At 50.3% G+C, this 26,278-nt stretch overlaps 8 protein-coding genes across 8 annotated transcripts; 4 read left to right on the forward strand and 4 right to left on the reverse strand.

Moving 5' to 3' along the window:
• Nucleotides 1–139: 139 nt before the first annotated feature.
• Nucleotides 140–3,406, reverse strand: F5J12DRAFT_944141 (uncharacterized protein; the record flags this gene model as incomplete). Its single annotated transcript, XM_051749719.1, has 15 exons — nucleotides 140–751; nucleotides 818–970; nucleotides 1,038–1,310; nucleotides 1,372–1,431; nucleotides 1,482–1,607; nucleotides 1,660–1,767; nucleotides 1,826–1,930; nucleotides 1,980–2,065; nucleotides 2,118–2,221; nucleotides 2,273–2,448; nucleotides 2,513–2,636; nucleotides 2,694–2,780; nucleotides 2,845–2,959; nucleotides 3,037–3,241; nucleotides 3,272–3,406. 15 exons carry the CDS (start codon nucleotides 3,404–3,406, stop codon nucleotides 332–334), a joined length of 2,277 nt encoding a protein of 758 aa, XP_051598933.1. The 3' UTR covers nucleotides 140–331.
• Nucleotides 3,407–3,664: 258 nt separating this feature from the next.
• Nucleotides 3,665–5,354, forward strand: F5J12DRAFT_722779 (Rpa49 subunit specific to nuclear RNA polymerase I; the record flags this gene model as incomplete). The annotated part of the gene is made up of 8 exons (XM_051741397.1): nucleotides 3,665–3,776; nucleotides 3,849–4,026; nucleotides 4,092–4,384; nucleotides 4,439–4,688; nucleotides 4,736–4,897; nucleotides 4,962–5,099; nucleotides 5,142–5,167; nucleotides 5,218–5,354. 8 exons carry the CDS (start codon nucleotides 3,665–3,667, stop codon nucleotides 5,352–5,354), a joined length of 1,296 nt encoding a protein of 431 aa, XP_051598934.1.
• Nucleotides 5,355–5,647: 293 nt separating this feature from the next.
• F5J12DRAFT_783711 (uncharacterized protein) lies at nucleotides 5,648–7,059 on the reverse strand (the record flags this gene model as incomplete). Its single annotated transcript, XM_051742895.1, has 8 exons — nucleotides 5,648–5,692; nucleotides 5,750–5,756; nucleotides 5,860–5,999; nucleotides 6,108–6,183; nucleotides 6,242–6,337; nucleotides 6,384–6,471; nucleotides 6,612–6,713; nucleotides 7,014–7,059. 8 exons carry the CDS (start codon nucleotides 7,057–7,059, stop codon nucleotides 5,648–5,650), a joined length of 600 nt encoding a protein of 199 aa, XP_051598935.1.
• A 5,958-nt stretch (nucleotides 7,060–13,017) lies between these two features.
• F5J12DRAFT_169668 (DHHC palmitoyltransferase-domain-containing protein) lies at nucleotides 13,018–15,563 on the reverse strand. Its single transcript, XM_051738218.1, has 9 exons — nucleotides 15,018–15,563; nucleotides 14,842–14,970; nucleotides 14,663–14,795; nucleotides 14,476–14,609; nucleotides 14,356–14,418; nucleotides 14,236–14,300; nucleotides 14,159–14,184; nucleotides 14,021–14,107; nucleotides 13,018–13,965 (listed from the first exon to the last, which is right to left on the reverse strand). Exons 1-9 carry the CDS (start codon nucleotides 15,387–15,389, stop codon nucleotides 13,217–13,219), a joined length of 1,758 nt encoding a protein of 585 aa, XP_051598936.1. The 5' UTR covers nucleotides 15,390–15,563; the 3' UTR covers nucleotides 13,018–13,216.
• Nucleotides 15,564–16,538: 975 nt separating this feature from the next.
• On the forward strand, nucleotides 16,539–18,391 carry F5J12DRAFT_944173 (Abscisic acid G-protein coupled receptor-domain-containing protein). Its single transcript, XM_051749721.1, has 8 exons — nucleotides 16,539–16,603; nucleotides 16,671–16,880; nucleotides 16,931–17,039; nucleotides 17,093–17,144; nucleotides 17,214–17,386; nucleotides 17,442–17,666; nucleotides 17,732–17,797; nucleotides 17,853–18,391. The coding sequence occupies exons 1-8, from the start codon at nucleotides 16,578–16,580 to the stop codon at nucleotides 18,087–18,089; spliced, it is 1,098 nt and encodes a 365-aa protein (XP_051598937.1). The 5' UTR covers nucleotides 16,539–16,577; the 3' UTR covers nucleotides 18,090–18,391.
• Nucleotides 18,392–18,515: 124 nt separating this feature from the next.
• On the reverse strand, nucleotides 18,516–20,132 carry F5J12DRAFT_913806 (uncharacterized protein; the record flags this gene model as incomplete). The annotated part of the gene is made up of 4 exons (XM_051749102.1): nucleotides 18,516–18,842; nucleotides 18,909–19,405; nucleotides 19,467–19,640; nucleotides 19,691–20,132. The coding sequence occupies 4 exons, from the start codon at nucleotides 20,130–20,132 to the stop codon at nucleotides 18,516–18,518; spliced, it is 1,440 nt and encodes a 479-aa protein (XP_051598938.1).
• An 806-nt stretch (nucleotides 20,133–20,938) lies between these two features.
• On the forward strand, nucleotides 20,939–22,580 carry F5J12DRAFT_839651 (armadillo-type protein). Its single transcript, XM_051746083.1, has 6 exons — nucleotides 20,939–21,299; nucleotides 21,371–21,398; nucleotides 21,458–21,591; nucleotides 21,661–21,838; nucleotides 21,891–22,218; nucleotides 22,284–22,580. The coding sequence occupies exons 1-6, from the start codon at nucleotides 21,099–21,101 to the stop codon at nucleotides 22,435–22,437; spliced, it is 1,023 nt and encodes a 340-aa protein (XP_051598939.1). The 5' UTR covers nucleotides 20,939–21,098; the 3' UTR covers nucleotides 22,438–22,580.
• A 59-nt stretch (nucleotides 22,581–22,639) lies between these two features.
• Nucleotides 22,640–25,464, forward strand: F5J12DRAFT_170192 (uncharacterized protein). Its single transcript, XM_051738221.1, has 3 exons — nucleotides 22,640–23,357; nucleotides 23,418–23,827; nucleotides 23,886–25,464. Exons 1-3 carry the CDS (start codon nucleotides 23,066–23,068, stop codon nucleotides 25,167–25,169), a joined length of 1,986 nt encoding a protein of 661 aa, XP_051598940.1. The 5' UTR covers nucleotides 22,640–23,065; the 3' UTR covers nucleotides 25,170–25,464.
• The last annotated feature ends 814 nt before the right edge of the window (nucleotides 25,465–26,278 follow it).

The following is a 26,278-nucleotide window of genomic DNA, read 5'->3' on the forward strand; positions in this document are numbered from 1 at the left end:
CCTGTTGACGACGAACCGGACCCACTCGACTGCCTCTCCTAAGTCGCCTTGCTATCATGAACGTTGTCCTCAGGAATTCCCGTTAGATCATTTATCCAGCGTCATTTCCGCACAGCTCTCATGTATCTCCGCTATCGATGTATTAAACCATCTAAATGAGTGTTGAGCCGCACCTAAGGGGATAGCTTTATCATAAATAATGTAGGTGCGAGTATAATCAATAGCTATACACGAATTCCAGTTCATCTCTTTCAGCGATTTAACGTTCGGGTCCCACCCTAGTTCTTCTGTGCGATGCCGAATTCTTGGGTCCAACGGCAGCTGCGGGGGATCAGGCGGCGTCATCGGGGTGACAGAATCCTGGCGGTCGTTCTGAGACGCCCTCCACCGGCGACGGGTCGACCTCATCTGACGAGTGTTGTGCGTCCTCTGCCTCGTCCATTCCTACGTCGTCGTCCGAACCTAGATCCATCGCTTGCTCGACGGACATGGTCACTTCAACATCTCCGCTATCCTCGTGCGCATCTGCTGGGTCTAAGTTCATCGTTGGCGAAGTGCCACTTTGGTCTGGCTGGGCATTACTGGATGAGGAAGATTTATGCTTCGATTTTTCGAGTTTCCTGAGGACCTTGGCAATGTACTCTTTTGCAAACTTCTTGATCTTCGCGGTCTTCTCGTCCGTGAGGGCATCCAAATTCCCTTCCTTGTAACTTGCCGACTTTTTCTCTTTCTCCGCGATGATATGCGTGAGCTGTTCACAGAACGCGAAAAATATCAGCCACCACAGAGGATCACGGACAGAAGCAAAAGTACTCGCCTCTTTAGCGTATTTCTTGAATTGGTCGTGGTCCAATTGCTTGGCATATCTGGACATGCACTTCACTATGACGCCGCCGATGAGCTTCACAAGACGCTTCTCCTTGTGTGCCTCTTTCTCCTCCTTTGTGTGGTGCTTCCGAGAAGATTTTGCCTTCTTTCTATGTTCGATCCTCAGGTATGGTTGGGAGAGCAGCAGCAGCGGCCGCGGCCGCGGCTACCCTGGCAGCTTCTGCCTCTGCGGCTGCTGTCGCAGCAGCTATGACAGCTGCAATGTCCTTCCGCTGCTCCGCCGCAACGTAGAGTGGCTTCTCGGGTGCCTGCGTCATCTTCACAGGTCGGGGTTCCGAGCAACTGGCCGACCGCGCAACAGGACTGGCAATCTTGAATTCAATACCGTCGCCTTCCCAGCGCGTCTTTTTGAGAGGCCGGGAGTCATCGTGAGAGTCGATGACGATGATCGTAGGACCGTCGTCATTTTCTTCCTCACCGTTCTGTAGGAGACGAAGGTCATAATTATCACGAAGATACTGCCGCACGGGACGAGGTACATACTGCCTTTAGGCGTTTCGGTATTCGATAGGCAACTTCGAGGGAATCCCAATATTCGAGAAGCTGTATGCATGGTGAGATTCCGTCTCAGACAGGAAGAGATCACAACTCACCTTGATTGCCAAGCCTTTCATGGTCTCATTCTCAGATCCCTGGCACGCCTGCACTGGTACCAGAATCTTTGAATCTTCCACTTTATTCCGCTGAATAAGAGGCCATTTTGCCATGACTTCAAGCGCCTACAGAGTTTTCAACACAATCTGTTCATCGGGGAGAAGAAAAGATACGCACGGCGATCGAGATGTCGATATCCGTTGCGTAGTCTGTAAGTATATTGTTCATCACGCTGAAGCCACGTAAGCGCATGATCTGGCGCATAGCAGCTTCGTTATCTGTAATCTTTACGTGCGGCCGGTGAGCAGAGCTGACGGAATATGCGATCGATGATCCAAAGCACCTTGATACGTGTTAAAAGCTTCAATAGAACCTTCCTACTCTGCGTCTGACGCATGGCCTGTACAACTTTGGGTACGTCCTTCTCCACTAGAGGTTTGACCTCGGGCTGAAGGATATTAGTCAGACGATGGTAGTATAGAACGAGGCGCACTTACAAGGTAGTCCTCATCGAGTTTTTTGCTCTTCCGCTTCTTGCTGCCTTTAAGCCCAAGCTTCTCAACCTCATCTGTGATACCAAGCGCTGAAAGCGGAAAAGTGAGTCGCTGAACTTGAACGAGAAACGTCTGGCTTACCGTCCAAATAGAGGTCGTCCATGGCTGCGATATCAGTCTGGGTCTTGCCACCGAGGTAGCCAACGCAATTGGGTTCCCCGCAATAGCACGGTTGTGCATCATGTCTGCAAGGATACATCAGCGATCCGCAGACACTTGACAAGACACGCATATACCCATAACGGTCCACGTTGTAGTTGAATGTCAGCTCTTCATCCTTCTGGATAGAACGTTTTGCGAATATGCCCATCCGCACAAGTTTTCCAACCGTCCACTTTGCGACATAGCAGTTAGGACTGCAACTATGGTTGGCAAAGCGGCCGATGCCCCCTCGCTTTGTTGCATCAATGTACTGAGAGCGGTAAACCGAATTAGGGGGCGTGGGATAGGCAAAAGAAGCTAAGTTATCCCCTCACCTCGTCCTTCTGCAGCATCATGAAGTAGAAGTGTCGAATACCTTCTTCCGCATACTCCCGCATTCGTTTCTTGAATGACGGATGACTGACCACATCGCCAACATATTCATATATAAACGTATCCCTGAAAAAACGTGGTGTCAGCCGTCAGCCTAGCAACTTGATCGTATAACTAGCGCACTTTGGTATGTCAGCAGCAGCACGAAGCCCGTAGCCCTTCTTCTCCGTTAAGACGATTTCCATCCGGGCATATTCTTTGCGTTGGAACCTGAGGAGCACAGTTGTGGTTAGCAATGGGAGATTGCTAGATACCACACGCAAAGAGAGCCTACCGTTGGTTTTGACAATATGAACGACACCGACAGTCCTCCGGGAGACACTCTACCTGCGTGAGCCGATTGATGCAGTCCGAGTCATGCCCACATGCGTCGGATGGGTCACCTGCACCTGCAAGCCAGCAACCCCCGAGTACAACAACGTACTAGTCACTACATAGGATACCAGTTGAAAACCGCCCGACTGACCAGGTTCGTATTGACAGTCGCAAGTCATGCCCTCAAGGGCCTCCCTGGATCGCCCAAGGGTAGAGTACTGGTAGTGGTTGTCACCAATTTCAACAAAGGTAGTCCGTGCCTCCTCCTCTGCGAGCGGAAGATCGCCTATGAGCTGTGGTCCGGTACGTCTGTGCCTATTGTTGGGTGCTGGAGTACTTGTCTCCGAAGGCTCCCGCTTGGGAGGCGGGGACGACTCAGACTTTACAGGTTCGGACGGTGTCTCAGGTGGCAACTGGGCATCTTGTTCTTCGGGCTTGGTGATCTCTTCTTGCTTGACGTCTTCCGGCTTGAGAGCAGTAGCTGAGGGAGGGCTCTGACTCCGAGACCGAGATTTGGACATTGTGGCAGAAGGGAAAAATGTGAGCAAGCAACACGTTCGCAGTCGCAGCGCCCTGGCCGATGGGCCCAAACCGAAATGACTATGGTAGCAATCTGTACAGCGTCGTAGGGCGAGCTGCACCGAGCCTAGATAACGGCCTTCAGTATAGAATAATTAGATGAATAGATTGATGTGGGGGCTGACCTTACAACTTGCCGTGGGATCCAAAATCCTCTGAAGTATGGCAGTTTTGTCACTTTGCCTGTGTCAGTGCGGCAAATGGCCCCCACTTCAGTTTCAAAAAAGCGTAAGCGCAGTGAAGCTGGAGACGACGCAAAGGCCTCCTTTGTGCTGTCCACCCAGTCTAAATCGCAACTGGGCCCTGTTCTCGGTGGGTTCCCTGGCCTTGTTGATGATAGTTCAAGGGAAGCCTGATCAACTCCTGACCACCGTCTCAACCCAGCTAATTTCCCCTCCGTCAAACCCTCAAAATCAACTACATTCAGTTGCTACCAGACCAGGGGCAATGCGAAAGCTGTAGGAGACGCGGACGACGCCGAGTTCGTTGATTTGCCCACTCTCATTGCCGGGGAAACCGACTCCGTCGACTTCCACTCGGCCAACCAAGCTACAGGATGTCGGTGCGCTTACTCTAAGCTACTATTCTATACTACCTTTCTGACACCCCTTACCTGCCTTCTTACAGGTACTTGGTCGGCGTGCACGACAAGAAAACTGGCAAAACCACTATCCGTCCGGCACCTCTCCACATCCTTACACGCGATGTTAAGGCTCTTAAAGGCCAAGAACCTATAGCTGTCTCAGTGCTCCAGCGGCTGGAAGCTCGTGCTGCACTGGGTGAGTCGTTTGGTACCAAAAAGGCCAAACTGGCCATCAAGGCACAGGAGCGGAATAAGGTCGATGTCTCTGCCATGGAAACTGTGGTAGATCATCTGCAGGAGAGCATACAAAAGAGCACTCAGGCTCTGCCGTCCAAAGGTTCGCTTTTCCGTTCTCTCTATATCGCTTCAACCTAATTAGGGGGGTCATCAGAGGAGGCTCAGGCCACGGCTGATAGCACGCGTTTGGTTCCTCCTTATAACGCGGAAGCTACTGTCCCTAGCGAAGTTTATCCCCTCCACAATATAATCCCTGAGACAGAATGGAAAACACTATCTGAGGCTCCGTTTTTGGTCGTTGGACAAAACCAACGAATACCGCTCCTTCCCTTTCAAAGATCCAAATGGATCAATCAGCGTTTGCATTCAATCTGCGACTCTTCATCTCCTAGCAAAACTGACATGTGCGTCTTCCGCGTATTCAAAGGTCGCCCGCTGACTTCTTAACCAGCAAGATTCTTCAGTACATCGCGTATATGATGCTGTTCCGGCAATTGGCCATCCAAAGCAATCTTGGAAAAGTTTCTCTGCAAGAGAAGTTAACCTCTATGCCGTCCGTTGTTGCAGACGGTCTGTTGTCTCGATTCACGGAGAGTGCAAGGACGTCTTCCAAGTCAATGCTTCCCTCCCTTCCTACGTACCGGAGAAGCTGACACATTATGGTTATGGTCGAATAGGTCACAATTCACGTCTCAGAAAGAGACGCTGCTGCTAACACACATGTTCGCACTGTGCCTGCGTGTTGATGATTACGCAACGAATACTGAAATAATAGCCAAAGATCTGAGTCAGTCCTACACAGTCGTAAGTGAGATGTAGCTTGCGCCAAGCATTCCCTAATCTTACTTCTTGGATAGCATTAATACGCTCTTCAAGTCATTGGGTATGTTCTTACGGTCTTCCCAGTGGACATTACATGTTGATGTGTTGTAGGATGCCAGATCACTAAGCTCACTGTTGCGGACCTGAAAAGGCTTGGTCTTCCCGACAGTGCTGCAGAGACGAAACACGCATTACTCAAGGTTCCGCTGGAGTTTCCAAAGCCGCGTGGTAAACGTCGACATGGATAGGAACGACGATAGGAAATTGAACACACGTTTTGGTTCTCATGCATTACTTCAGTGTCCTCACCATCTTCGATTCCCTTCATATAAGCACAGGGTTTCTGAATGGAAACTCGATGTCAAATGTACAGGTAAATAGTATATAAAAATATACAAGTCATTCCGGAGCCTTCAACCGTGCCTCCCATCTTTAATCCTTCGGTACCCGAATAACAACCTCTCCGACATGCTTTTGCGATTCTAAGCGTACGCGTCTATCGTCTGTTAGAAAAATAAGGCCTTCAGCAGCGGGAGGGGGGTTACAAGCTGCGAACAAGCAATTCATATCCTCGAATCTTCACGTACTGTGAGTGGATGTCATCCAACAGAACAGATCGGATTTACTGCATAATGGAACTCACAATAATACTGTGGAATGTAATAGCAATTTAGATGACAGTATTTACCGGAATCTCTTGTTCACCCTTGAGCATGTCAGTGCCAGTTGTTCCACCCACACTCGCGAACGTACCCTGGCACGAAGCCCATAATGCGAGCCCATCCAGAGTCCTCAACATCCACATTAGACTTCTGAAGCACGTTCGGTCTGCCCACTTCGCTGACGTAGTCGACCCTCTGCCTCCAGTCTGCGAAGCAGGAAGCCTTGATTTTCTACCAATGTAGAGGAAATCAAGGTTGACGCACAATTTTTCTGACAACCTCATCTCAGCTCGGGCTCTTCTCGCAATTGACTCGATGCTGCACACCTAGTTTCCTCACTACCCCTAACTTCTCATCTGACGAGGATGTCGCGATTACATTCGCACCTGACGCAAGAGCTATCCCAACAGCGAAACTACATTACAATCAGCCGTCATCGATATCCTAAATGCATTTTTTTTGAATGGGCATACGTGGGCACATCATCTGTTCCAAGAGCAAGAACATAGTCTTCGCCTTTCGGGGACCTGGATCTCACAAGCCCGTTGTACGCCGTCAGCACCGCACACCTGTCATGTGTAATTTAACCCAACCGCGTTAGACACGGTGTAGAACCTGCAGTAGCGTCGAAGCCTCTTCATGGGACAGGTGATCAGGGACAGGTACAATAGACTGTCTTGAGATTCAGTGACAGTGCCATGGCCTGGGAACGCACACGCACATAAGCAAGAACATTGATGTATTTCCTTCGGATGCCATCAGTGTACCCACAGAGGGCACTGTTTTGATTCCCTCCGTCAGATTCCACAAGCGTGTTCTGGTGCGAAGTTAGGGTAGACGCACCCTCCAGTCCTCCACCGTTTGACATCCGCTCCAACTGCCACGACCTCACCTGCGCCGTCTGTGCACGGAACCAATCGTTCGCTACGCTGGAATTCCCCCCACCTTCAAACGAGGAACGGCAGATAGCGCAAGATGGCATATACACCCTCCATATCTGTGATGAGCCATGAGCAGATCACAGTACTACGCGAAGACAGGCTCAGTAGCATGTCGATATGCGAAAGCGGGTTGCTTGTCTGAAGGGATACAGCGTGGATCCCGAATGTACTTCTCTTGCTCGCGAAGGCGATATCGTAAGAAGCTTGCACAAGCCTTAAGTTCGCGGAGGTTTGTCACTCTGTCAAAGTAGTACCTGTTCTTCGTATATATTAACCAACTGTCAAAGCTCTCAAGAAAACTCACTAGTCGATATTGATCCATGAATCGTCGGAGCTAACTTTACTGGCATGTTCACTGTCCGCCGTTTGCTGCCTCGCACCGGTCAATACTAATGCAGCTTGTTGTGTACGGTAAAGGTCATAGACGATGCATCGTACTGTGAGAGGGTTTGCATAACGTGACAACGTCAATGGTAATTACACTTGACAATTGTTGATCTTACAAGGTTATTTCAGGAGTGGGGGAGGCTACTGAGACGTTAAAGTATTTGGTCGACCCAGGATGCTCTCGGGATGGTTCAAGCTGCTTCAACTAGTGCTCCCATAAGAGTGGACGTGTCCCGGAGGGGGGGAAATTTGGTAGCCCGGATCTGAAGGTACGAGTTTTTGCTTCCTCGAGCTCGAGTGGTGATCACCTAGGCACGATGGAGCGGCTGCGTCATTGCGGGCACGTGGCAGCTGTGCTAGTTGGTCCTCACAGCAATCTGCACATCCACAGCCCTTCAAGTTACTCTGTCCTCGTTGACACTCACTCTCCAATCGAGCTCGCAAACCTCATACGAAATACCCATTTCTCAATGGATAACGATCGGTCAAAGAAACGTCTCTTCAGCGCTGCGGATCCATCCACCTTTTATCCACCCTCAGTAGGGCGCTCATTCATTTCTGTCGATGGTGTCTGTCGACTTACTCATTTCTTCGCAATGTCCGGTAAGCAGTCAAAGAAACGTCGCACTAGCGTTACGAACCGACCCAACTTCGACCATTCCACGGTATGTAGATTACTCCTTGCGATGGTATATATCAATTGGCCAAAAATCACTCACAGGGTGCATCCCAGGTTACTGCTGGGCACTTACCCTCTGACAGTCAAGCGTTGGGCAGCGGCTCTCAAGGGCCAATGTCGTCATTCTCTCATCCGTCCGAGCCAAGTTGCCCAGCTTCCATCACCGGAGAGAGCGATGACGCACATATTGGCCAGGGTGCATACGAACAAAGAGAACAAGGGCACCTTCAGGCTGCTGCAACGAATGAAGTATGTAATCTACTCCCTTGTAATATTGCAAAGATTCTGAATGGGCTCCCTGGACAGACTCAGAGGTCAGCCATTGAGCCAACTTTCAGGATGGGTTCCACATCGAATATCGGTGAAGATGCTATTTTCCTTCCCGGTGTTGCAAGTGCGACATTCGCTGAGACTCAAAGCCCTCCCGATACGTATCTAAAACCGTTCAGAGATTTCAACCATGTCGTTACCACCATTACTAAGGTGGGCACTCATTTCTCTACGTTCATCCGCTGACTGCACGCCTGCGCCAGATCCATCCCAATGCCCGGATGACACTGAGAATGTTGGCAGCCGTTTCTCAGGTAGGTTCTCATTCTTGGATGCACTCTTCATCTTACGTAGTCGAACGTAGATGTTCGTAGTTCAAGAGATCCGAGACGAGCGGCTGTCTCGCCTGCTGGACGCGATCAGAAAGGTTTACGAATTTCTCACGAAAGAAACTACCCCCAAGGATATGTCTGGGATGCGGGAAACCTTCGCGAAGATCGCACTGATGACCAGTGGTGCGGTGCAGTTCATCAAGAATTATTCCGCGTCAGAGGACTTCTGTACGTCCATCCCACTTGCTCATCTCCCAAGCCTAATGTAACGTGGTATCAGGGAAGAAATCCGGGAAAGATGTAGAATATGAGACGCAGGACGTTTCCATTGCATACATCCAGGCGCTAGACGACCTGATGGAACAATACCGGCGCCGCGAAGATCGGGGCGTTCGGGTTGATGCGTTCCGCGTACTTGAAGACCTGAACTTGGACGGTTTGGGCCGTGCCAGAGGTGCAGGTCCCAATTGGACCTAAGAAATGCCTTGACGGGACTAGAACTGAAGTCCTTACGGAGATTATCGACTGGATCTATGACACCGATGAAAATGTTCCGCGCATTCTCTGGCTCCGTGGGCAGGCTGGCAAAGGGAAATCTGCTATTGCGCATACGATCGCTCTGTGGTTTAAGAACGTTGGGGGGGTCGGGTCTTGTTTTTGCTTTTCCCGTGACTGGCAGGCAGAGCACCTTGAAGAAAAGATATTCAGGACAATCGCTTGCGATTTGGCAGAACGTGATCCCGCATTCCGGCGAGCCTTAGCGGGTGCACTTGCGACAGATGATTCTCTGAAGACCACCTCTGACGTCGCGCTGCAGTGGCAGAAGCTCATCTTGGAACCTTTGTGTGAGGTCTCTGGTCATATGGTTGGGAATGTGGTCATCGTCGTCGACGCATTGGACGAAAGCGGTCCAGAACGATCGCGGAAGCGCCTGTTGTCGGTGCTTGCGTCTGCGCAGGCTGCTGACTTGCCTCGCAATGTTCGCATCCTCGTAACATCCCGTCCATTTCCTGATATCGAGCATGAATTCAGTGCCGCTCGGCATGTGAAGACGGCCTCGTTGGACGACATCCCTGCGGCGTCAGAGGAAAATGATATCCGTCTGTATATTATGAGAAGACTGGGGCCTCTTCGGGATATTGGAGCCATCGAAGTCTATAGGATTGCCCAGAAGGCGGAAGGTCTGTTTGAATGGGCCCGTCTGGCCTGCGAATTCGTAAACCCGGGTCGTACGGTCAAGAACGGAACAGTCAAGGAACGCTTCAACAATATCATGCTTCTTCGGTCAGGTGGACTTCTGGACGCCATGTACCAAGCGATTCTCAAGAATGCCATCCCCAATGACCAGATTGCGCTCACGCAATTCCGCTCTGTCATGCAGCAGATCATTTCGACCCTCGAACCTCTGCAGATAGATGCACTATGCAAGATGCGCAGTCACTTCCCTGCCAACGAGGATCGTCATGACATGGTTGCCATTCTTGAATCCATGTCCCTGCTATTGGGTGGCGTTACAGACCGGTCTTCTCCTGTCCGACCACTACATGCATCGTTCTATGACTTCCTGATTGACCCTGCACGGAGTCAGACATACTTTGTTGGTGAACCCAACATGCACAACCTTGCGTTCGCCTCATTGCGGATTCTTTCGGATGACCTGCGTTTCAATATATGTGGACTTGAAAGTTCATACTTCAGTAACTCCGAGGTTGCTGGTTTGGAAGAGAGAATCAACGAAAATATTCCACCCCATCTATCTTACTCATGCAGGTTCTGGGCCCAACATCTGGAGAGAACAGCATTTGACTTGGGAATTGCGAAATTGGTGGAGGGGGTGCTTGGAAGTGAAAAGCTACTCTTCTGGCTAGAGGCTCTAAGCCTTCTTGGTGTGTTGGGAAATGCTACAGATGCTCTTAGGTGCACTGTAATGTGGCTGCTTGTGAGTATTCAGTTTTCATGTCTGATATCAACTAATGTCAAGTCAAAGACACAAAGTGGTTTTGAAGAGACCATAGCATTGGCACAAGATGGAATCAAGTTCATTCACAACTTTGGCAGTGCAATCTCACACAGTGCTCCACACCTTTATGTCTCTGCACTGCCATTTACCCCTTTGAATACCATGGTAGCAAAAATGTTCATGCCAAAATTCTCATCCCTTGTTCAAGTTGCTCTTGGAGGACTTGAAGATTGGCCAGCTGTCCAGCTTTCCTTACAGGGGCACAATGCTGAAGTCAGCTCAGTTGCATTCTCCCCTGATGGGAAGAGGATTGTCTCAGGCTCTTGGGACAACACTGTGAGGGTCTGGGATGCTGAGAGAGGTGTCCAAATTGGCAGCCCTCTTGAGAGGCATACTTTGTCAGTCAACTCAGTTGCATTCTCCCCTGATGGGAAGAGGATTGTCTCAGGCTCAGAGGACAAGACTGTGAGGGTCTGGGATGCTGAGAGAGGTGTCCAAATTGGCAGCTCTCTTGAGGGGCATACTTCATCAATCAACTCAGTTGCATTCTCCCCTGATGGGAAGAGGATTGTCTCAGGCTCTTGGGACAACACTGTGAGGGTCTGGGATGCTGAGAGAGGTGTCCAAATTGGCAGCCCCCTTGAGGGGCATACAGAGTCAGTCAACTCAGTTGCATTTTCCCCTGATGGGAAGAGGATTGTCTCAGGCTCTTGGGACAACACTGTGAGGGTCTGGGATGCTGAGAGAGGTGTCCAAATTGGCAGCCCTCTTAAGGGGCATACAGAGTCAGTCAACTCAGTTGCATTCTCCCCTGATGGGAAGAGGATTGTCTCAGGCTCTTGGGACAACACTGTGAGGGTCTGGGATGCTGAGAGAGGTGTCCAAATTGGCAGCCCTCTTGAGGGGCATACTTTGTCAGTCCACTCAGTTGCATTCTCCCCTGATGGGAAGAGGATTGTCTCAGGCTCAAGGGACAACACTGTGAGGGTCTGGGATGCTGAGAGAGGTGTCCAAATTGGCAGCCCTCTTGAGGGGCATACTTCATCAGTCTACTCAGTTACATTCTCCCCTGATGGGAAGAGGATTGTCTCAGGCTCAAGGGACAACACTGTGAGGGTCTGGGATGCTGAGAGAGGTGTGAAAATTGGCAGCCCTCTTGAGGGGCATACTTTGTCAGTCTACTCAGTTGCATTCTCCCCTGATGGGAAGAGGATTGTCTCAGGCTCTTGGGACAACACTGTGAGGGTCTGGGATGCTGAGAGAGGTGTCCAAATTGGCAGCCCTCTTGAGGGGCATACAGAGTCAGTCAACTCAGTTGCATTCTCCCCTGATGGGAAGAGGATTGTCTCAGGCTCAGAGGACAAGACTGTGAGGGTCTGGGATGCTGAGAGAGGTGTCCAAATTGGCAGCCCTCTTGAAGGGCATACTTCATCAGCCAACTCAGTTGCATTCTCCCCTGATGGGAAGAGGATTGTCTCAGGCTCTTGGGACAAGACTGTGAGGATCTGGGATGCTGAGAGAGGTGTCCAAATTGGCAGCCCTCTTGAGGGGCATACTTTGTCAGTCCACTCAGTTGCATTCTCCCCTGATGGGAAGAGGATTGTCTCAGGCTCAAGGGACAACACTGTGAGGGTCTGGGATGCTGAGAGAGGTGTCCAAATTGGCAGCCCTCTTGAGAGGCATACTTCATCAGTCTACTCAGTTGCATTCTCCCCTGATGGGAAGAGGATTGTCTCAGGCTCTTGGGACAACACTGTGAGGGTCTGGGATGCTGAGAGAAGTGTCCAAATTGGTAGCCCTCTTGAGGGGCATACTTTGTCAGTCTACTCAGTTGCATTCTCCCCTGATGGAAAGAGGATTGTCTCAGGCTCAAGGGACAACACTGTGAGGGTCTGGGATGCTGAGAGAGGTGTGAAAATTGGCAGCCCTCTTGAGGGGCATACAAAGTCAGTCAACTCAGTTGCATTCTCCCCTGATGGGAAGAGGATTGTCTCAGGCTCTTTGGACAGGACTGTGATGGTCTGGGATGCTGAGAGAGGTGTCCAAATTGGCTGTCCTCTGGAGGGGCATAGAGTTGCAGCATGCCTTGTTTGTTTCTCATCAAACCCTTCACATGCAGTTCATGACACTGCACAACTTCTTGATGGACTTCAATATGAGGATGTGGTCATGAGGAATGAACCCATCAAGTTACACAGTGATGGCTGGGTCAGAGGACCAAAGGGTAGACTGTTACTTTGGATACCCCCAACCTTCTGGGGGCAGTGGTACTCGATGTGGACCAGGGTAGTCATTCCCAGGGGCTCTCGCATAGAGCTGGACTTGAGTCAGACAGCTCATGGCAATAGATGGCATGAATGTTTCAAGCTACCTGCCTAGTCTTTCCATTGCAGCACATGAGTTTGTATCTCTTTGCATGTAAACAATAGTGGTAATACCTGTGATTAGTAAGGATTGACCAATGTCATATCATGATTGCCAACTCAACAGGTTCAGATTTAGATGAAAATTGTCTTGATGGTGGAAACAGCATCCCCTCTAGTTAGTTTCACCACATGGCCAACAATATTTAAGACAGTAAAACTTGTAGTAGAAAATCCAAAGCTTAGATTCTAAAATTATAATTACAAAATTTCTGAGAGGGACAAAGTTCAAAGCCTTCTCCATTGTCTGTAGTGCACTGATGACTTGGGGTTTGCATAATTGTGCAGTCAGTTACAAAATGTCTGACCAAATTTGCATGCTTTACATAGTCTAGGTGCAGAAACTCCATGGTTTACAAAAGGTATTATAGATCAATTTACATAAGACAGGAATTCAGGATAGTGTACACACCGGACGCAAGGTATAAGAAAACCAGCGAACATTGGGAAAGTAAGTTACACTTGGCTGAGTGGTTCATAACCTCTCCGGCTCGAACTGGTTGTCATCCTCAAACCAAGTTTTGCAAGAAGGCTCTTACTTCTACTTCCGCCGTCGTGGTCACGCTCGAATTCGCCCCGTCCGGCATCTCTCTTCCTTTTCCCCTCCTCGAATCCTTCAGGAGGTACATCGTATACCTGTCCATAATCCACCCCCACTTCCTTCCCCATCGTCCAGAAGTCTCGACAATTCCGGACCAACCCAAGGTCGAACGGATTCCGGGCACGAGCAGAAGAAGACCCGAGGGCTAGACCGTGAGCGGCACGACCACGGGTAAAACGATCGAGTCCAACAAGGTTGAGGAGAAATGCTCCACAAGTTCCTGGAGCTGAAAGTGCTTTACATAACCCCACATGATGATGTCGATGTTTGGGTTTCCCCTCGCCTTCACTCTCTTCGTCTCCTCGGTCATTGTTCACCGCGTGGTGGTGACGGTGACCCATTTGAATGCCAGTGGCTCCGCTGCCAGCCGCAAGACCACCTCGACCACCCATGGATCCATAGCGACCAAGGTTGGACACTTCGAGAGTTGTAAGCTGGCGAGCAACTTGCCAGAATTGTGTGACCAAAAGAACTGAAGTCCAGGTCAATTGCAAAGTGGACCACAGCGACACCGAGAGAAGGAAGGAATCGATCGCTGCAGGAACACAGAAAATAGGAGAGCAATCAGCCGCGATATTGTCCGGAGCGGTGGCAGATGCATAGACTGTATGAGAGGGAGTAAGCGGGGCGGCGAGATTTCGTTGGTTCGGTGGACTTACGCTCATAGGTCAAATAGTCGAAAAGAATAATGCCCGTGACTAACGTAGTGACGAACATAAGGAATTGTCGGTGATTGTTAGAGCCGACTGAAAATAAATGTGAGAAATTGAGTGTTTGAAGTCATAGTAGGTACACACCACAATTCCATATCCAGGGACAATGGCTGTGGACGGTATGTAAAATGGTAAAAACAGCTACAACTCCAGAAACTTACTGATCACTTCTAGCCACACATCGATCGCACATACGACAATGCTTTGAGCGAAGAGGTTTCTTTGCCTGGAGGAAATAACTGAGGAATCCTGAAGTGGCGGCAGCGACACCCACGACGTACCATGCATTGTATGCAGAACGTTTGACCATTAAGTCGCCCTTCTGAAGCGAGGTCCTCAATGATCTGCGACAACACCAAGCTAATGATATGATCATAGGTTTAAGGAACGGAACAGCTTACAGCCTTGAGCTCTCCATCATTGACTGGACGAGGACATGTACCAGGGTCGAGCATAATTGCTCGGAAGAAATTATACACACAAAGTCCCATATTCAGTGCGAATGCCAGATGGATGAATGGGTGGTTTGGAGGCTCTGATCGAATAAATAAGTCGCACACCCTAGCACTTAACAGTAAGTAGGCTTACGTGTAACTAATCTTGTGAGCCAAGCATAACCAACCCATGTCATCGAACCCGCGATGATACCCGCGAAATATGGACTTTGGTTAACAGTCTCCACGTACGAATCTTTGTTCAAGAGTACACGGGTAACGATCTGCTCGAGAAGACATTAAACCATATCCCGTAGCAGAGAAATAACTCACATGATGAAGAGCGAAAAATTCCGCCATAGCCAGTACCATTCCAGTATACCATGGCAAGATTGACAAGGTGGTAAATATGATATAGAGGAATAGCGCAGGTAAGACAAAAATTGCAACACGAGTATTTCTCTAGGGCCAGCGTCAGAGGAGACTTTGCACTAATAAACAGGACCTACCTCACTCAAAGGCTTTGCTTTCTTGACACCGAATTCATTCATACCACCCTCCTCCATGGAACGCTTCCAGGCACCGAAGCTTTTGAGTTCGACAGCCATGTCTCTAGGAGTGCGACCCTCGGCGTCTTTTGCATGGATATCGGCTCCTATCTCTACAAGTCGGCGAAGAATAGCTCTGTTGCCTCTAACAACAGCCCAGTGCAACGGCGACAGGCCGACATCGTCTTTAAGATTCGGGTTTGCGCCGTGCTTCAGCAGTAAGTCGACGGACAATGCATCACCCTGGTAAGCGGCCCACATCAAAGGCGTGTGCCCCTGCATATCACGAGAATCAACGTTAACGGGTTGGTGAAGAAGGTATAGCAGCGGCATGACGGAGGATGAATGGGTAACAAGGTGGAGAGCATTGTACCCTTGGGTGTCAATGAAATTTGGATCTGCGTTACGAGATATCAGGAGATGGATCACGTAGAGGTACCCGTTTCGTGCAGCCCACTGCAAAGGGGTAGCTTGTAAATCGCCCCCAACCGCATCTACTTCTGCACCTTGCTCTATGAGGTAACGACAAGTAGCCAGCTGCGCGTTGATCGCTGCCCAATGAAGAGGCGTACTAGGGGGGAGTGTGTAAATGACGATGGTGTAATTGAACGTCGAAGACTTACACGTTTTGACTATCTCTATCATTGACGGTTGCTTTTCCGGATTCGACCAGTTCTCGGATGGTAGCAAGGTCACCTCGCTGCGCTGCCGCAATAATCTCGGTCTGAAAACGTCATGAGTGTATACGAACTCTCGATGCAGAAGAGTCGCTCCGCACCGCTACTGGCTGCGTCGGACGGGCGAACGAGAGGTCCGTTGCTGATGCCTGTTCGGTGTCTACCCTTGCCGTGGGTTCGCCCTTCTGGCCTTGCCCTTGCTCATTCATTGTCGCGGTGCAGTGTTGGCTGCGTGGCGGGGGCTTCGGCACTAGTCGAGTGGCTGTCCGCCAATAACAGGCTTGGAAACATGTGACTAACCCTAATATCTTTTCAGCTAACCCTATTACTGGGTTGGGGTTAGCACGTTGTCTGGACCTCCCATGTTGACCGTCGATCTCTTGGTGGTCTTTACTCTGAGGTCAGTCTCCTGTGCTCACGAGCAGGGTGTCAAGTTTTCTGAGCGTGTTCCTACAGCATAGGACTCTTCACAGTCTGCCGAGTGTTTCTGCAGAAGCGGCTGTACAGTGGCTTGCAGCAGCTTGCACCTCAGCTCCAGGATCCCAGCAGTGGCCTCCCACAATCTGCCACCACACCAAAATCGAATCCAGCTAAGTATTCGTGGCACTCGGCCCTTGCTCAATCATGCTTCTCTGTTTGCTTCGTCGAATGCTGCGTCCTTTTCGCCATGCTGATGTGCCAAGGGTTTGGCGTCCTAAATCCGCAGCAAGTACCCAGCTGCATGGGGAGGTGTGTTGTACGCTGATTGGACATGTGATCTTCCAGGGCTAGGTTGTACAGCTGGAAAGCTTCACTTCTGTTCTTGCTAGGTACGATTACCGTCCTGGTGCCTGCCTCGTTTTCCATGCTTCTTACCTACCGGACGGGTATGTCCAATTGTGCCATGGATCAATGTCCGAGCAGATCTCACCCCCATCCGCTCCACAGAAACACCGAGCCTTTTCAACTTCCGTGCCATAACATTTTTATTACCCGTCGCAGCTTTTGTCTTTGTCCTGTCCTTCATTCCTCTTCCGCCGGATCTGACGTCACACAACCCCCTGACGGCGACAACCGCGCGACTCGTTGTACTTGGCACAACGATCCTCGGACTTCTTTCAGGTTTGGGTTCAGTCAATGGGGCATGGAGTGCATTCGCTCGCAAGACGTAAGTGGTCTCGTGCTATTACTCTCCCAACAGTGATTTAATATCGGTAGATCAATCGCTTCCCCGTCTTCAATTGCTTCTGCTGAGGTTGCTCTCGAACGAGTCAAGTCTGATTTACGTGAACGCACGCAAGATCTTTATGAGTACTCCCCATCCAAGGTTTGACATCCACAATGCTTCCTGGCCTTGTTGTCCCCCTAAATTCAACCCAGCCACAAACGAATGAAACATGGACATCACGTTTGACATTCAAGCGCGATGCCCGTGAGTCGATTCTCCCCCCCTTTTTTTGAAACGTATGACGTGTGAATCCATATGGACCCCACCCACCAGACCGCGACTCTCTACAACAAGAAATCATTGGCTTGCAAGCATTGGAATCGCAAATGGCATCCCGCATTTCCACCCTCAAGCGCCATCGAGAGACTGCAGAATTTTCCGAGTCCTTTCGCGGTAAATGGCTTGGTAGGACTTGGGCGGTGTACTGTGTGTGCCGTGTTTGCAGCGTAATACATCCGATGCCACTCCACCTGATGTCCGTTCTGCTCACATGCTCCTTAGTCCGCGATCAACCTCCTATCTCCGCCATCCTTAGCTGTCGGCTCACCGTCCTATGGGGATGTAATCGCACATGTTCTCGCGTACCTGCTGTCACTGCTACCTTTTGATGGCGCACCCCGAAAAGCTGGAATAGATGTACTGTCTCTTTCGAGACAAATCAGTCTGGCGCTTGTCGGAGTGATCATCCTCAGCAGCATCCGCGTGGTGCTGATGGGGGTAATGAGAGTGAGCAATTCCATATGGTAACAATGTTCCATTCCGTTGAACGGGCCTTCTTCTGTCTCTTTTAGGTCTTCCGAATAACCTCCCGTAGCATGTCAGCCTCATTGATGCTGCTTGTCCTCGCTCAGCTGATGGTGTGTTGTTCCATTCGATCAGTGAAAGCGTCTCACCCCATCCTTTCATCACAAGGGCATATACCTCCTTTCGACAGTGGTTCAACTCCGCACCATGTTTCCTCCATCAGCAGCCGCTGACACTCCCACAAGCGCATCTCCTGATGCCGTCGAAATCAATCTCCTTTCTACCCTTCCAGAATACATACTCTTTGGGGGACTTTTCGACTGGTCGTTCCTCGCTGGTGCAGGGGGATGCGCACTGGTTCGCTGGGCAGGGGGATTTTTTGGTGAAAATGAAATGGACCTGTAATGACGGACCAACTGCAAGATCCACCTGTATAATATCAGTTTTACACTGCATTTATCTCCCGGATAGGACATCGCTGTACGGATAAGAAATACGATGGTTGACATCAGGTACAGACCAGCTGAGCGCATGTTACTGCTTTTCTGAATTTTTTAAAAGTACCACATTGGGGGGGCGCAAGCGGAGGATAACCCACGCAACGGAACTAAAAAATGATATGGTCACGCTTCGGATAACAGGTGCCAACAAAATTCTGGATAGATGAAACAAGATACAAAGTCCCATACTAAGAAAACACAAGTCGCATCGTAGCATGCCAAAAAGTAAGAGGGGAAATGCATGTATATCCAAACCAACGATAAAAGCAAAACCGATAGAACTCCAGGAACAGTCACCCATTTTCAGGTTCCTGGGACCGGCCCGATCGTTCTATGACAGGGCACCCCATACCGCCAGACCGGCGAAGAAGGACATAAGGCTTACGAGCACACCCACGTACGCAGCTGTGTGCACGCCAATGCGAGGAAGTACGGTGGGAGTATAGAGGGATGCGAGCGACGTGTGAATAACCAAGACAACGGGAAATGCGACGATAAGGGAAGAATGTGAGAAGACGTCGAGATGCACTTGTTCAATATCTGAGGCTGGGATGGAGAGAGTTGACCGAAGAAATGCAGCCGATAAGAGAAGGTTAAGCCCGAGAGAAAGGATGATAGAGTTGAACCTTTGCAGGCATGCAATGAAAACTGGAATTTTCTGCAAGTCGTGATCATTCAATTAGCGGGAGAAGAAACAGACATCAGTTAACTCTGAAAAACTCACGACGACTGCGACACCATAAAGTTCTTCTAGCTCCTCGCGGGCTTTGACGGCCATGAGTGTGTCAAAGTCCTTATCGATTTGTGATGTGAGAGCAGTTGCATTTGGGTGCGGCTCATCAGTTTGCAGGCCTTCAGCTTCCGGATCGACAGGCTGCTCAGGGAATGCGCGCACACGATCCCTCCAATCGTAAGCGTGGCCATTAGACGCCGGTATCGGACTTGACGGATTTTGCTTTAACCTTTCCAAGAACTCAAGCTCCCTTCCTGGAGGAACCATGACATCTCGGTAAAGAGAGATACCCTGGTAGTTTTGCGCGATTGCCACCAAGACTTCGGCAACGTTCAGTGAAAGCCACCAAACTGTGCGGAAGGATGGATCTTGCCATGTTGGCGTGGGGAACTTCATATTGTGGCGGACCTCGAGAACGATGAGGGACATAAGGCGTAAGAGATTGACAACCAAAATGCTCAAGAACGTGGACACTGAGACATGCGAAACTGGGTCGCAGCAGGTGCAGGGAAACAGAATAAAGTGGAACTCGGAGGAGATAAGCCAGACTAAACATTGCGGAGGACAACGCAAGTTCCGGAATCGGCGACGGAGAGTAGGAAGGATAACGAGAAGGCGTTGAACCGGGCCAGCATAACCACGGGAGGAGCACGATCGCAACAAAGGTGGTCAGCGCCGTCAACGGCACCATGGTATACATTGCGAGCAATCGCTTGTATGACCCTGTTTCGAGAGTTGGCGGGCGAAACTGGTATACTGGCAGGGGAACCCACCAAGGTATAGGCCGTTCTCCTCCAACTCCCATTCCAACGCCTCGTCGACGTCAGCAGCGTCATAGTCGGAGTCGTATGCCTGGTCCCGCGATACCTCAGCATTATCCTCCTCTGCCACCCTGCAAAGCGAGCTACCGCGCCTGAGGCTCTCGGGACTGCCTCTCATCCTGTGATCGTGTTCGTCGTCGCCTAAGCCGCTTAGGATACTCTCGCCGTGCGAGTCCATACGCCTCCACTGGGCTCTCCCAGTGTCGGAATGGTCGTCGTGATCGCTGTGGTAGTCACTACTTGACGTGCCTCGCCGACTGCTTTCAGAAGGCCTAGGTCGGTCTGGCGCATAGAATACTTCATTGGTGACTCGACTGGGGTCCCTTAGGCTGTCCCATCCATAGTAGGTTTGCGGCAAGACGGCTGCGACTGTCTGAGCGACTCTTCTATGCATTTGTACTTCAGGTAGAGAGTGATGACAGTCTCGAGGCCACACTACAAATATTCGTCTGAATGCATGTACTACTACGCCTGCCCTTCTTGAAGCGGTGTACCACTCGAACGCATGCGAGAGACGTGCCCGTACCGCCCCGTCTGAACAGCCAATGAGAAGCACAGACGCTTCATGCAAGGCAAAACATGTTGAACACGGAAGCCTCGTTACCGTAAGCCCACGGACCAGATCGCGGTAATGAGCGGAGAGAACGCTGAGAAACTGTGAAAGATAAACGGATGCTATCCATATCACCTTGCAGGCGAATCTCTGTGACAGACTGGATGAGTACACGAGACAAGACAAGACAAGCGGTAAAGATGATCAGATATCGATGCATTTCAACAAGTTAATCTTTCATCTCCAATTTGTACACCAGGAGACTGGGTAGAAAGACAACATTCCGTCCGCCCATCGAATAAATTTCATCCAAGAACCAAAAAGAAAAGACGAAAACGAGCACAGTACTCACACATCCTTACGAGTTAGCGGTGGGAGTCCAATCTGAGAAATAAAATGTCAGCATTGGATAAATAGCTGGAGAAAACCAATGGAGGAATCAGACAAGGCTGAAATCAATTTGGACATCCACATATATGTTCGGAATGTGGTAAAACGTATGGTATTTTGACAGTCATCATGCGAGCGGTAATATGAACGCGAGACTCACCGCAGGTTCACACACGAAGGCGGTCAACAGGCAATTTGCAGGCTGGCTGTATGACAAAAGAAATTTATTCGAAGACATATTTGATCTCCGCTTCAATTGCTGGGTTTGCCGAGGTGCTATCTTATCCCCTGAAGATAATTCTCGTAGTTTCCCGTCAATCAATGCACTACACTTGTTGAGCACCACCGCCATCGCCTGGCTCTGCGGTTGGAAAGTAACTTTAGTAATCCCCTTTCTTCATTTAATCTCTAGCCAAAATGCAGTCCCTTCTACGATGGAGTGTCGAAAACTCGGGGAACTCATCTGCTCCATCACAACGAACAGACGTCGACCCGGGGCTCGTAGACTACATTCTAGGGAAGCCTGATGCACAGCTGATGAAAGAAGCAATTCAAATCGCCACGGACCCATCCAAAGACGAGGACACACGGATCACTGCTTTGGATGACCTTGAAATGGTACGCACTTCCAATCAGGGGGTAAACGTGGTCAGGGTGGAGGCACCCTACTAAAAAAATTTACTGACCAGCTCGTGGAGAGTATCGATAATGCCAACGGTACCGTGCATCTGTTCTGCCGGTCGTCGGACCGAATTTCGATCTCAATTTCCTTGCAGATCTAAAGAAGCTAAACATGTGGGAACCCCTGCATGGTCTTTTGAGCACGGCGAGCACAACGGACCCACTTAAGATGCAGACTCTGTGGGTAATAGGAACCGCAGTACAAAATAATCCCGCAGCCCAGCTTACAGTAAGTACTTGACTGCCTCATCGGTGGCGCTACTGGCAACTCTCACCCCATTGTCTCTTTCTGATCCAGTATTTGGCTCTTGATCCGCTGCCTGTGATACTATCCTCACTGTCCCCGTCCACTAACTCCGCAAAAACCCGCTCGAAAGCCATGTATGCACTATCCGGCCTGCTCAAGCATAATGCACAAGCAGTCCGTCAATTAAATACGACGGGCGGATGGCTTACTTTTCGCACTGCGTTGGAAGGTATGTCGCCACTAGCAGGTTAGGAGAGGCTGTCAACCGTACACCACCACAGATTCAGACGTTAATGTTCGACGCAAGGCAGCGTTTCTCCTCAACACTCTGCTGATGCCGACGACTGCGGGGACGTTTGACGGTCCTTCCCGAATGCATACACCTCAGAGTGCGAGTGCGCCGGTGCACCCAAACTCGCATGCATCAATGGCCTCGGATCCAGAGTCAGCGTCGACTACAGCTGCTACAATGGAAGCATTGCAAAAGGAATGCAAGTCCGAGGGCTCATCACTGATGGATGCTTTGATCTCCGCACTAGCAGACCCCGTACCATTCGGGGCAGATGGAGAATGGGAGAGAGACACGGAATTCCAAGAGAATCTCGTTAGGTTAGTCGCGTCGCTATATTCCATGCTACAGAGGGGGATATAACCGTGATTTGTGGCCTATCCAGAATACTACACACCTTTTCCGTGCAGTGCGGCGGGACGTTCTCTGATGCTCAGAGACACGCGCTGCGCGGCTTTTTTGGTGGTGCCGAGCGATCAGGCGACTCGCTCGGGCTAAGTAGAGAAGAGTTTACTCAACTGAAGAGTGCGATCGCGTGAATGATGCGCTTCGCTATACGACTTTGGAACTGGCTGCGATGATTCGAGTTGGCTGGATGATAGGTTTCGTTTCATACTTAGGAATGCCCGTAGTAGTACATACAATATTGCCCCCTCGGTGCAAATTGATATATTGAAGGGTCTCATCAATTACGTTATGGACTTTCGTTATCTGCGCTTGTGATGGGGTGCTTCTGGTTGGCTTCTGTCGCGAAGACATCATACGCGGTAAATCAAGCCTACTCAAATCTTGAAATACCATCAAGCATCTTCAGACCTGCTCTCAGAACACCTCAACTGAGGGTATGTCATTGTTATCACCTCAGTTTGTTTTATTGTGAGAGCTCCTTTTATATGGACAATCAGCAGGTAAAGTTCATTATTATCTTGCGATTTACCCCGGCAATTTTTCGACTGTCAAGCTTAAAGTGATGCTGTCTCATACCCTTACGTGTCCAGTGTCCAAGCGAACAAATAGACTTGAGTCTCTTTCTAACCAACCTTGGTGGTGAACCCAGTGTGCTCAAACCAAACACGACTTGAACCTCTGCTAGTGCACAAAATCTCTGTTCGGTATTCTGACGACCTTCACGCGTTATCATGTCGACTCTCCATTCTCTCTTCACGAATGATAAACAGCAACACCACCGACCTTTGCATTCCAGCGGACTGTCATTTTTTCCTGCCTCTGAACGTCTCACGAGCCCAATCAGCACTCCGATCACTTCTGCGCTCCAGGATTCCATTGCTTGTCAGCCGATGCATTCTGAATGGTCCCCGGGCTCCGTGGGATTCGGGGGTCAACTTATCAAGTGATCCAATTGACGCTACTGAATACCAAAGCATCGAAGAACGTGAGATCAAAGCGAGGCGGCGGGGGCGGCTTCGCTCTGCCGTTGTGGCACTCGAATTTCTGTTTGGTTCGCATCTTTTTCTTTGCGTTTGCATTAATTCCTGACAGTAACTGGTGGTATGGCCAGGTTTGTGGGGCATGTACACGACAACCCGTTACTTCCTCGCCTTCGCCACTGCTTCTGATCACACCCAACGGATTTTCGCTCTTGCGCTTGGAATCACATCTGCGGTAGCCATTGCCACAAATATTCTCTCCATTACATCACCACTATTTCATGATCACCTTCACGTGCGATCATGGAGCCGCATGCGGTTTCTCTTCAGAGCGTGTTACCTCCTACTTTTACTCTCCGCCTCTACGACCAACCTCATTCTTGTGGCAGCATGGCACCCGAATAATCGTTGCAAATGGGATATCGATCTTTCATGGTACATCTCGACCGTGAATACACCGTCTACACGTTGCCACCCCACCTCATTTATGGTGTGGATTATCGCCGCAGCCCTCAGGCAGCTTGTGACCTCTATTATAACCGTGAGTTCCCTTGCTTCCTTTAATTCCCGTTTCGAAGATGACGTGCGTAAATTGTCAGGTATTATTTATCTACGTCGCCCATGCGTTCCACCTCACCAGCAGCCAGTTCCACACGCCTACCCAAAGAAACCGTCGACCCTACCGGCCGGCCTTTTCCTTCACGGACCCCGAGGACACCTCACCCACAGATACAACACCCTGCTCATCATCGACGTTGTCGACGTTTAAGCATGTATTTACGTCTCCCTTCATCCGTCCGAGCCAGAAGCAGCTCGGAAGGTCAAACTCGACGCTTGCGCGATCAAACTCTAGCGGCACAATCGTCCCTTTCACTGCTGGCATGCCTGCCAGCCCATCCAAGGGCAAATTGTTGAATAATAATGCAATGCCACCTTCATGGCTAGCAAATAGTGGTGTCAGCCTCAGTGCTAATGCGAAGACGAGCATCTCCCGCTATCCTTCCTGGGCGAGCGCAGAAGACAACATGAATTTCAAAATGGAAGCCGCGGACCAGCAAGTCCCTGAGGAAGGAACGCCTACGAGATCCCGGATCCTTCGTCATACGAGTCACCCGTGGGCCTCGCAAAATGGACTCGCCGTTCCTGCAGAGAGAATGACCCTGGAGGGAATTTCTGACCAGACACATTTTGGCAGCACGGCTATGAGAGAAGTTGCAAACACCGACGCAGGCCACGGGTACGACAGCGATGCAGACAAGGAAAGCGATCGATCGACGACGGAGTCCGAGATTCTCTCGCACATATACGGTCAGAGCTATCATTACCCTCCGACCATACTACACGACCCATCTTCCTCACCGAGTGATGGGAATACTCACGACGGGGGGAGTAACAGCCCAAAATCAGACTCCACCGCTGGCGAGGACGATGAATATATTCCCATCATGGGTGGGTACGTCAGGCGCATGTCGACCATTGAAAGCCTGGGGTCGAGGGAGGTGTCGATGCTTGCAGGTACGACATCCTTTTCTACGCGGGGATCGATGTCTACGGCTGGGTCCATATGTCCGTCCATGATGTTGGGGACGGTATCCTCGTCATCTTCGATGGGCGCTGTTCAAGTCGGGACACGCCAATCCCCGTCCGCATTCCACTTGTCGTCGCTACAACTCGGACAGCCATCACCTTCTCATGCCGGCCTATCGCTGTCGGTCCCTCCTAGCCTTGCACCAAGTGGGAGCGGCACCGGGACGTCTCGAAGCACCGTTTATTTGTCGGTGTCCAGCGGTAGCATCGACGGCAGTGCCGGGATCGAGACAACCGCAGTTGGTTGGGGGAACGAAGATGCGCGTGAGCGAGCGTGGCGAGCTCCTAGTTCCTGAGCGCCCACCGGCTTCCGGAGCATCCAGCCCGATTTCATGCGGCCACCATTATTGGTCTGCAAGCAGCGGTCAAAGCGCAATGAGCAAGCAGAGTTCGTCGTCAATGATGGCAGAGTATTAAACCTCGCAATTTTTTCTGTTGCAGTAACCAACATTTACATGATATGCGGCTGCGGAGTAGTGGGAGAAAACAAGGAGAACAAGACACTGGAACCGATTGCGGTGGTTCCGCGGTACCCAGGATGCCGCTCCCCTGACTGGACGGGTCCTGCCGACCTAACCCACACTCTAGTGACCTGTGTTCTTTTCTTTTACGAACGGACGGACAAACGGCTAAGCTCGCTGCCCCACAATTTGGCGACTCGATACACCCGTGGCCGCATTCTCATGGTTTCATAACGACATTTTACTAGACACGACCAACTCGCGCTAGATGACCGACTAGTGGGCACACACGTCAAAATTTTGCTGTCACACCTCGTACTTGGAACGCATTCTGTCATACATACCCTCGCAGATAAGGGAGTGGGAACTGAATGGATACCAGTACTAACTTATCCTTATACTCAAGTCCGTTGGGACCACAGCTATGTATGTACACAATGTCCCCCTTGGGTATTTATCTTTTCATCTATCAACACTCGTCCTATCGCGACATTGTGCGTTTTTAGGGGAGGATATTTATTTTTCTATGGTATTGGGTGTGGAAATTGGTTTCCATACCTACTCTGCTCCGCCATGGTATTCACCCGCCTAAATCAAAGTTTTGATTTACACCGCTGTTGAGTAGTATCAACGTACATAAGTGGATCGCCTATGTACAATGACAGAGAACACACCGTAGAAACGTTCGCCGCCAAGCTCCGCAATCCGGAGCCTGTGCTTTTCTGATCCCGACGAACAGTCTCCCATCATCGCATGATCTTAATAAGACCGTGGCCTAGACCCGGTGCACAAATAGGAAACCGCCTGGTCAGCATTGCAACAAAGCGGGTTCCTTATAATGTAGACTATAATGTAGACGCTTGCCTTTACAAGGACATGCGCGCGCGCGCACCTGCCTGGTAGTACCTCACTGATTAGTATGCCATCGGGGAACCAAAAAAAAG

This window comes from Pisolithus orientalis (assembly GCF_024613125.1).
Source record: "Pisolithus orientalis strain OTSU chromosome Unknown F5J12scaffold_19, whole genome shotgun sequence".
Lineage (NCBI taxonomy): Eukaryota > Fungi > Basidiomycota > Agaricomycetes > Boletales > Pisolithaceae > Pisolithus > Pisolithus orientalis.

What these genes read in the sequence shown, in the direction of transcription:
- F5J12DRAFT_169668 (XM_051738218.1), bottom strand. Translation starts at nt 15,389, where the DNA reads ATGCCGCTGCTATACCTTCTTCACCAACCCGTTAACGTTGATTCTCGT. An exon ending in GCTCACAAGATTAGTTACAC is followed by an intron (nt 14,610 to 14,662) that starts GTAAGCCTACTT and finishes TTATTCGATCAG; the next exon opens with AGCCTCCAAACCACCCATTC. An exon ending in CGTTCTGCATACAATGCATG is followed by an intron (nt 14,301 to 14,355) that starts GTACGTCGTGGG and finishes TATTTCCTCCAG; the next exon opens with GCAAAGAAACCTCTTCGCTC.
- F5J12DRAFT_944173 (XM_051749721.1), top strand. Translation starts at nt 16,578, where the DNA reads ATGCTTCTTACCTACCGGACGGGTAT. An exon ending in AGTGCATTCGCTCGCAAGAC is followed by an intron (nt 16,881 to 16,930) that starts GTAAGTGGTCTC and finishes TAATATCGGTAG; the next exon opens with ATCAATCGCTTCCCCGTCTT. An exon ending in TTGTCCTCGCTCAGCTGATG is followed by an intron (nt 17,798 to 17,852) that starts GTGTGTTGTTCC and finishes TTTCATCACAAG; the next exon opens with GGCATATACCTCCTTTCGAC.
- F5J12DRAFT_839651 (XM_051746083.1), top strand. Translation starts at nt 21,099, where the DNA reads ATGCAGTCCCTTCTACGATGGAGTGTCGAAAACTCGGGGAACTCATCT. An exon ending in GAGTATCGATAATGCCAACG is followed by an intron (nt 21,399 to 21,457) that starts GTACCGTGCATC and finishes ATTTCCTTGCAG; the next exon opens with ATCTAAAGAAGCTAAACATG. An exon ending in TTCCAAGAGAATCTCGTTAG is followed by an intron (nt 22,219 to 22,283) that starts GTTAGTCGCGTC and finishes TGGCCTATCCAG; the next exon opens with AATACTACACACCTTTTCCG.
- F5J12DRAFT_170192 (XM_051738221.1), top strand. Translation starts at nt 23,066, where the DNA reads ATGATAAACAGCAACACCACCGACCTTTGCATTCCAGCGGACTGTCAT. An exon ending in GGCACTCGAATTTCTGTTTG is followed by an intron (nt 23,358 to 23,417) that starts GTTCGCATCTTT and finishes TGGTATGGCCAG; the next exon opens with GTTTGTGGGGCATGTACACG. An exon ending in TTGTGACCTCTATTATAACC is followed by an intron (nt 23,828 to 23,885) that starts GTGAGTTCCCTT and finishes GTAAATTGTCAG; the next exon opens with GTATTATTTATCTACGTCGC.